The sequence below is a fragment of the Echinops telfairi genome, unplaced genomic scaffold (genome assembly GCF_000313985.2).
Source record: "Echinops telfairi isolate 266 unplaced genomic scaffold, ASM31398v2 ScPeMD7_443;HRSCAF=831, whole genome shotgun sequence".
Classification (NCBI taxonomy): domain Eukaryota; kingdom Metazoa; phylum Chordata; class Mammalia; order Afrosoricida; family Tenrecidae; genus Echinops; species Echinops telfairi.
Genome location: NW_022104341.1, coordinates 75,063,510 through 75,072,882, shown reverse-complemented (window position 1 = coordinate 75,072,882; position 9,373 = coordinate 75,063,510). Strand labels below are relative to the sequence as shown.

The 9,373-nt window shown below is 46.5% G+C and overlaps 1 protein-coding gene across 1 annotated transcript in view; it reads left to right on the top strand.

The window, feature by feature from the left end:
• SHISAL2A (shisa like 2A) overlaps positions 1-9,373 on the top strand; it is a 30,755-nt gene that overhangs the window by 2,063 nt on the left and 19,319 nt on the right. The window contains exon 2 of the mRNA XM_004699660.2: positions 7,334-7,473. Within this exon, the coding sequence (XP_004699717.1) occupies positions 7,334-7,473 (140 nt within the window). The remainder of the gene's footprint in view (positions 1-7,333; positions 7,474-9,373) is intronic.

The window sequence follows — 9,373 nt, the reverse complement described above, 5'->3', positions numbered from 1 at the left end:
TGGAGCCAGCCCCTCAGACCTCTCCACTGGTTCCCTACTGCATTCACATCTTGGAGCACTGGGGGGGTCTGCAAAGATTTCACAGCCTGGCTACCCCCCACCAAAAAAAAAAAAAAAGGCCTGCTGCTGAGCCTGCTGTGGGAAGCCAAGTACAGAAGAGCTGGAGTGGACCATCTCAGTAGCCGTGAGCTTCCTGTTCCAGAACGGGGTAGAGCAGGAGCCGCAGAAGCTCTGGGTGGGAAAGGACACCTTTGTATGCTAACAAACCCCAAGTGTCTCTCTTTGCATCTTATCCAATGGCATTGTGAACAATCATGACCGTGATTCCCAAACAAGGCAGTGGTGAGGGTCAAATAAGGAAACAGAGGTGAAGTCAACCAGTGACAATTCGAGGTGGTAAAGCCTTTCTAGGCTCTATAAGCTATCATTCTGAAGGCTTTTCCGGTGTGTGTGTGTGTGTGTGTGTGTGTGTGTGTGTGTGTGTGTGTGTTTTGGATGCATATGTGACAACTATTTGTAACTCAGAGAATCATATTAACTTATTCTCTTGTCATTAGTATATTCAGTCATGCACTCGTTATAGCGTATGCTTTGTGCCAGAACACAGAAATCAATTGTCTTCTACCCTGGAGGAGGAGTTCACAGTCCACTGAGAGGAAAAGGGCATACCCTTAAAGTAGAGCAATGGAGTGTTGATAAGATGCGCTGGGTGCTGGAAGATGATGGTTCTGACCTCTTGTTGAGGCACAGAGACACTGCACAGCTTTTTGGCTTGTCAGAAGCTGGTCCAAACCTTGGCTCTATCAAGCTCGGTGGATATGAGCAAGTTACTTAATCTCAGAGCCTTTTTGTTAGTTATTGTTTTCATTCTTAACATGGAGATAGTAATACCTGCTTGTGGACTTGTGAGGAGTGGGTAAAATAATACGTGAGTGTGATTGCTGCATGTAATAAAGGCACCAATTCCAACTCATGGTCACCCTCTATAGGGTTTCCAACTCAGGGCACAGAGATGTGCCACCCCTTCAGTGCCTAAGCAAGACCTGATCCCTCTTCCACCACTCCTGTTCCTACCTAGAACTCTACCTCTTTAGGGGTTTCTGTTGCCTTAGAAACCCTCTGGATACAGGGAGTGCTTTATTGGCTCAGACACTTTGCTAGAGGGTTGGAGAGACGACTTCCAGTGTCCGTGTGCTTCCATGCTGTGACACCCACTCCTCCCAAGGGCAGCTGGAGAGTCCAAGCATGCAGGGTTGACTCCTCCTGGACACAGGGGCTGTGTCATGTGGTTCATGAACATCGCAGACGATTGCAAAGTGGAGGAGGGGAATCGAGTGCCCTCAGACAGCTGGGTGTTTGTTCAATGTGTTCCAAACCCTGAAAAGATTCTTTCAGTCTATGCCTGACAGCCTTACCCTTGGAAGGTGAAGACCTGGCTCTGTCCTAGACTCTTCTTTGGCTTGATTCACAAGAACTGGCTTTAAAAAAATCAATCAATCAAAATCACTATTTCCTTGGGGAGAGAGAGTGCTTAAGAAGAGTAACTGTCTTTAAAGCATGCCTCAGGCAGCCAGTCCTCCCCTTCAAGAAGCAGCTGGTGCTATTACACTGGCTGGCCCAGTTTCCCAACATCTCCTTCTGCTTTTGACCAGGGCAAGAGCCTTAAGGCGGCAGCAGCTAGAGAGTAGAGTGGTCAGGTATGGTTAGCGCCTTGCTCTCTTCACAAAGAAGGAAAGAAGTTCAGAATGCTCAGAGGATATTGCAACAGTTAGATAATTCACACTTAGGACTGACTCCAATGTCTTTGTTTGCTAGGCTGCTCCTCACTTTTTCCCTTAGGGGGTCACAGTGAATTTTCAAAGGTTGGTAATCATACAAAACTCAGTTCAGACTCATGGTGACTTCATGTGTGTCAAAGGTTGCAACTGCTCTGATGTGTCCAGGGACTCTTGATCTTGAGAGCGGAAAAATGGACTACAAAACAGCCAGCAGCCAGCAGAGTTTATTTGGAAAGGAAAGTACCCACACGGCAGGTGGGAACTCAAATGAGCTGCTCCTGAACGAACTGTGTCTAGGGGCTTTTGTCAGATGTGGGGTACTTGGCCTGTCTGTGTATGGACAGACCAATCCCAGGTCTGCTCCTAGTTCTCAGGTCAGTCATAAACCTGGTCCTGCTTCCTCTGTGGCTGAGTCTTGCAAAGGCTTGGGCAGGGAAGTAAGCACGCAAGGGGTCAGCAAAGAGTCTTGGGTTTGCTGAGTTTGGCGTTTAGAATCAGCCTAGGGGTCTGATGGCAGCAATTTGAATTGCTCTCGGATGTTGAAATCGCCCTTCCAAACAGGCTGCCACTCCCAATACTTTCTGCTGCTGGGCCTCTTTTCCCTCTCTGCCTGCAGGCTAGCTTCTATCTCTCAGAAGGAGACTGTACTTTATGGGTTTTCAAAGGCTGCCTTTTTAGAAGACTATCTTCAGGTCTTCTGCCTCTGGGAGGACTCAAACCTCCACCCATCAGGTGCAGCCAAGCCCATAAACTATTGCACTGCCCAGAGCTTTCTTCCTAATCATAGATCAATGCAACCCTAGAAGGCTGACAGCTAGCTCTCTAATCTGATGTCCCACCCAGGGCAGAAATGGCTAACTTCATTGACACATGCACTCCTTCCGGTGTTTTGCCAAAACCTCTCCAGGGATGGGGAACTAGCCACCTCTTGAGGCTGTGCATTCACCATGAGACCATGATCCTTTAAAGTTCCCCTTACACCAAGCCCAGCGGCACCCCTTTGGAATGTCTACTGTGGTTCCCAGCTCTGTCCGCAGGGGCTGGTTCCCGCGCCCCTAGACAGACCAGTGGAGACTGTGGAGAGAGAGCCTTCAGCCTGGGGCATATTCTCTAAGCTCTCTTACCCATAACTTCAAAGACCCTATTTTTTTAAAAAAAACAACAACATTTTATTGGGGGCTTTTTTAAATTAAATAATCATTTTATTAGGGGCTCATACAACTCATCACAATCCATACATACATCATTTGTGTCCGGCATATTAGTACATATGTTGACTTCATCATTCTCACAACACCCGCTTTCCACCGGAGCCCTTGATGTCAGCTCATTTTTCCCCTTCCCTCCCCGCTCCCCCTGAACCCTCGATAATTTATAAATTATTATTATTTTATCATATCTTACCCCATCCGACACCTCCCTCACCCACTTCTCCGCTGTCCATCTCCCAGGGAGGAGGCCATATGTAGACCTTGTCGTCTGTTCCCCCTTTCTCCCTCACCTTCCCTCCACCCTCCTGATATCGTCACTCTCGCCACTGGTCCGGAGGGGTTCATCTGTCCTGGGTTCACTGTATTTCCAGTTCCTATCTGTGCCAGTGCACATCCTCCGGTCCAGCCGGATATGTAAGGTAGAATTGGGATCATGGTAGTGGGGGGAAGGAAGCATTTAAGAACTAGAGGAAAATTGCATATTTCATCGTTGCTACACTGCACCCTGACTGGCTCATCTCCTTCCCGCAGCCCTTCTGCAAGGGGATGTCCAATTTCCCCCGGATGGGCCCTGGGTCCCCACTCTGCACTCCCCCTCATTCACAATGTTATGATTTTTTAAAAATTATTGGGGGCTCTTATAGCTCTTATCACAATCCATCCATCCATCCATTGTGACAAGCACATCTGTACATATGTTGCCTTCATCGTTTTCAAAATAATTTCTTTCTACTTGAACCCTTGGTATCAGCTCCTCATTTTTCCCCTCCCTCTCCCACCCTCCCTCCCTCATGAATCCTTAATTATATGTAATTTTTTTTTTCATGTCTTAAACCGACCATGGTCTCCCTTCACCCACTTGTCTCTTGTTCATCCCCCCCAGGGGGGGGGAAGAGTCATATGTCGATCATTGTTATCAGTTCCCCCTATCTTCCCCCATCGTCTCCCTATCCTCCTGATAGTGCTACTCTCATTATTGATCCTGAGGGGTTTATCTGTCCCGGATTCCCTGTGTTGCGGGCTCTTATCTGTACCAGTGTACATGATCTGATCTAGCCGGATTTGTAGGGTAGAATTGGGCAATGACCCTATTTTGAGGCCCCTTTATATCCAGGTGCCCAGAGATTTCTTTTTTAAAGGGTAGGGTCTCAGCCTGTGCACAGGTCTCCGCTATGAGCAGTCAGTATATCTCAAAAGAGAAAACCATGTTTCATTAAATTTGAAAGACCGAAGGAGTACTACATGCTCCAATAGCAGTTTCCCCGATACAGATAACGATACAAGCCTGGGGCAGACACCAAGCAAGGGCTCACCGACAATGGCCATACAAACCCTAGCGAGTCCTCAAACTAACTCAAGGATAGTGACAGGGCTAATGATTCCCTGGGAACTCGGAGGTGGGGTGGTGGTGGCAAATTGGGAATCAACACCAAGGTGCCCAAAAGGCGGGCGGGCGGGAGGAGTTCTAAAGTTGATTGTAACGATGATTGCACAGCCCTTTCTTGATATGATCGGGTCTGTCAAGTGGATGCTAAGTTCCTGTGGAAAGAACAAGACCAACAAAAAGGGGGGGAGTCATGGGGAATCCAAGATCTTGGTTTCAGTTCCCCAAAGGAAGATCCTGAAAGCGACCCCAAGAAGCACTGGTAGGTGGGAGAGAGGGAAACAGGGACAAGGAGGTGTAGCAGTCAAGGGCATGCTACCAAGCAAGTCACCACGGATCGGTCCCCACAGCTTCCGCTAGCTGACCTCTGCCATCCAGTGTAGACTGTGTCCTCAGTGAGCCCCCTGAGAGTGAGGAGATGAGTGTTTCCAGGCCAGTCATTGGTTCGAATTGCTGGAGGTTGGCTTTCCTTCGGTCTGACCTCTCCAATGGGTACACCGGGCCTGCTTTGGCCTGAAGGAAGGCCTCAGGCATAGAGATGCAGATGCCAACAGTTAAACTCTGGCTAGAAGGTTCTACAGTGCTAAGGCTCAACAGACATGGACAGAACATACACAGTGCGTGCTACATCCAGAGACAGACAGCCGGTTCACGATTCAGTGTATTCCTTCCATCCTTTTACACACACACACACACACACACACACACACACACACACATGAATCAAAAAAGCATTGCTACAAAATCAGAGAAACCTTTACTAAGCAAAAATATCAAAATGTGAAACATTGTTTCTCAACATACCCTCCACTGAGGTCTATTCTATACTCTTCTGAAGGCAACAGTCCCATCTTACTAAGCCTTTCTCAAAGAAATTTGCCTGCTTCTATTAGCATAGCAACCCCATAGGACAGGGTAGAACTGCCACTGTAGGTTTCTGAGATTGTAACTCTCTTATTTATTTATTATTAATTTGTTGTTAATTGGGAGTTAGTACGTATATCATTCCATAGTTCAATCATGTCAAGCAGTACTGTACAATTGCTACCACAATCAGTTTCCAAACATTCTTTTTCTTTCCGGACTCCTTGACATTGTCTCCCTTTTACCTCCCCACCCCCACTCCCCACCCCCGGCCTCTGTACCCTGGCCTCCCAAAACCCTTGTTTTACTTGCTGTCCTTCTCGGCTCATCAATCCTGAGTTGCATCTACCGAAAAACAGAACAGCACATCACACAACTTCAAGAGTGTGATCTCCAGTGACATGACACCTCTGAGCTTCTCCCTAATACGAACGACCCAAAACAGAACAAAACAAAAAGACAGTGTTGAAAACCAGGTCAGATCCAGTGTGCATCAGAGGGGAAATCAATTGACAAAATTTTAACTGTTCAAGTCAGATTTATGCCTTTGATCTTCTAGCCTCATCTCTCCAATGCCCTCTGTTTAGTAACCCCTTTTCCCACCCCCATCCCTCAATTATGGATAGAGTCTAATGATCCCTCTTGATCACCCTGTGTCCTTGGAGAAGATCTATCAGGATCCCCTCTGGATCCAGGGGCATTGTAAGTATCTCAGCGCTGGCAGGGGTCTCTCTGTGGCTTCTCCAGCTCAGGGCACTAGCGTAATTCCATGTGTCTTGTCAGCTGCAATGTCTCCCAGGGAGTGAGCCTTGTCAGTAGAGTCTCCAAGGGAGTGAGCAGAGAGAGAGAGTGTGTCTCACACCTCCAAGGAAGAAATACCTGAGTTCCAGAAACTTCAGGAGAAGGCCATGCCCACACAGAGCCCTCAATGGCTATATCCTGATTGATGGCTAGACTCCACCCCTACACTCTTAATCCTCAAATTGACACCAGATTATGTAACTACCACAGTGCCAAAGGTCTTTGCGTGAAGTGTCCTGGACTACCTCCAACTGCACCGAAAAGGATCATATTAGAAGATGCTGAGTAGAATGAGAGAAAATTGTAGAACAAAACACAAATCATAAAAGAAACCCAGCGGAACCTCCAGTCTGTGACCCTCAGTCATCCCCTGGTCAGGCACAAAGCTTTCCCCGGTGCTAGCAACACCAGCCACTTAAGGTCAGAGGGGCAGCGTCTACCCAAGGACAGAGTCCCATGGGTAGGGAGAAGGAGGCATGGGAAGAGAAACTACAAGGCGGGAGGAGACTCGAGGATGGCGCATTGAGGGGATTGTGATGGCTGAATTGCAACACCGTGTGTATGAGCTGTTGACCATAAAACTGATGATCTGTTCTGGAAGTAAAAATAATGCAGCACCTAATGCACAATTAAAAACAAGTTTAAAAATCAAGTGCCCTTTACCGATCAAGTTCCTTGGATTAATAAAGAAGGATGGCCGAGGAATCAATATCAAGACAAGGACATTTGACATGGGAACAGGAAAGCGTGCACCTATGAGGGGGCTTCAGACAGTGCATAGGGGCCCTTTCTTGTCCTCAGGAAAAGAGAGCCTGTTCAAGGTGGATAAGCTCACTGGGACCCCCGTGTGTCAGAGTGGAGCCATGTGCTCCGCTGGGTTTGCCAGGCTGATGTTTCAGAAGTCGACCCTCCAGTCTGCCTTTTGAGGAGCCTTTCAGTCGATTCTGATTCACAGTGACACTCTAAGGCAGAGTAAAACGGACCTGTTCTTTAGGATCTCTGAGATGAAATCTTTATTTTTTTTCTCCTTCAGGGTAACTGGTGGGTTGGAACCTCCAGCTCTGCAGTTAACAGCTCACGCCTTAACTCAGTGCACCACCAGGGCTTCTTGAGGAGCCCATAAGGGGGCTCAAACCTCTAACCTTTCCGTTAGTGGGTCAACTGTGGTTTCCCAAGACCAGCAAGGACAAGTCAAAACGGGCTCATTTCTACAGCACTTCCAACAGGTCTGCTACCTCACACTGCCTCTCAAGTCCACTTTCGACACTGAGCTCCTGCCCATCTTCTCTCTGCAGCGTTGGCGCTCTGGTGGGCCTGTCCATAGCAGCGGTGGTCCTCCTGGTCTTCATTGTCACCGCCTGTGTGCTTTGTTACCTGTTCGTCAGCTCCAAACCCCACACCAGGCTGGATCCAGGATTAAATTTACAGACTCCAGGTAAGAAAGAGGTCAGTTGCTTTCTTCTGTAGATTCGGCAGACTAAAAGCTTTACAGAAGGAAGAGATTTAGAAATAATAGGCAGGGCTTTTGCCAGACAAGTGTTGGCGGGATCTTCAGAAGTAGCAGCACATTTCTCCAAGAGGTTCGTGGTCTGAACATTTCCATCCCCCACTCTTCATGTACCCAGTGTTTATCGAAAGAATTTGATCTAGTCAGCTCTCCATCTGTCACACAAGGATTAATCCGTGTTGTGCATTTTCAAAAACAATATTTTAATTCTAGCGAGTAAACACTAAAAGCATTCACTAGTCTGTGCCAGGAAATTGGGAAGATAATTACTTGGCCAACTGACTGGAAGAGATTAATCTCTGTACCCACTCCAAAGAAAGGTGACCCAACAGGATGCTCAAATTATAGAACAATATCATTAATACCACATGCAATTAAGGTTTTTCTGAAGAATATCCAATAATGAATGTAGTAGTACATTGACAGGGAGCTGCCAGAAGTTCAGGCCGGGTTCAGACGAGGACATGGAACAAGAGATAGCTTTGCTGAAATCAGATGGATCTTGGCTCAAAGCAGAGAATACCAGAAAGAGGTTTGCTTGTGGTTTATTGAGTATGCAAAGGCATTCAACTCTATGGATCATAACAAAAAATGGATAGCCTTTAGAAGAATGGAAATTCCAGAACACCTCATTGTTCTCACATGGAACTGGCACAGGGATCAAGAGGCATTTGGGTGAACAGAACAAGGGAATATTGCAAGGTTTTAAATCAAGACAAGGGTGCATCAAGGTTGTATCCTCTCCCCATACCTGGGCTGTATGCTGAGCAGATCATCAGAGAATCTGGATTCTATGAAGAATACAGCATCAGGATGGGAGGAAGGCTTAATCACAACCTGCAGTATGCAGATGACACAACCTTGCTTGCTGAAAGTGAAGAGCACTTGAAGCACTTGCTGATGAAGATCGAGGATTGCAGTCTTCAGTATGGATTACAACTCAATGTAAAGAAGACCAAAATCCTCACAACTACACCAAAGGGTAGCATGATAAATGGAGAAAAGTTTGAAGCTGTCAAGAATTTTGTCTTGTTTAGATCCACAATCAATACTCATGGGAACTGCAGTATAGAGATCAAACAATGCATTGCATTGGGTAAATCTGCTGTCCAAAACCTCTTTCAAGTATTGAAAAGCAAGGAAATTACTTTGAGGACTACCTGAATCAAGCCATGGTATTTTCAGTTGCCTCCTATGCATGTGAAAGTTGGACATTGAGTAAGGAAGACTAAAGAAGAATCAATGCATGTGAATGATGGTGCTGGTAAAGAATATAGAAAATACCATGGCCTACCAAAAGAGCAATCAAATTTGTCTTGGAAGAAGTACAGCCAGAATGTTCCTTAGAGGCAAGGATGGCAAGACTTCATGTCATGTACTTTGGACATGTTGTCAGGGAGAGACTGGTCCCTGGAGAAAGTAAAGTGGAGGGTCGGCAAAAACAGGAAGGCCCGCAACAAGATGGATGGACACAGTGGCTGCAACAATGGGCTCAAGCATGAGAACAATTGTGAGGATGGCCTCAGACCAGCAGGTGTTTTATTCTGTTGTACACGAGATGAACAACATGAGTTCATCTGCTCTGAGTCTGAGACAACAGGCATCTCCGTTCACATGAAGTAGAAAGATAAGCTGGCACAGACAGGTGACAAATGTACAGAACCAAGACATTCCTGAGGCAGAAGAGACATTGGAATCACCAGAAAAGGAATTTCGAAGAATGACATTCAGGTATTTTCAATAGATAGAGAAAAAGATTGAGAGAGCTACAGAAAAAAATAAATGAGAAAACTAAAAAGAGTACAAGAAAACAAAATAGAACTCCAGA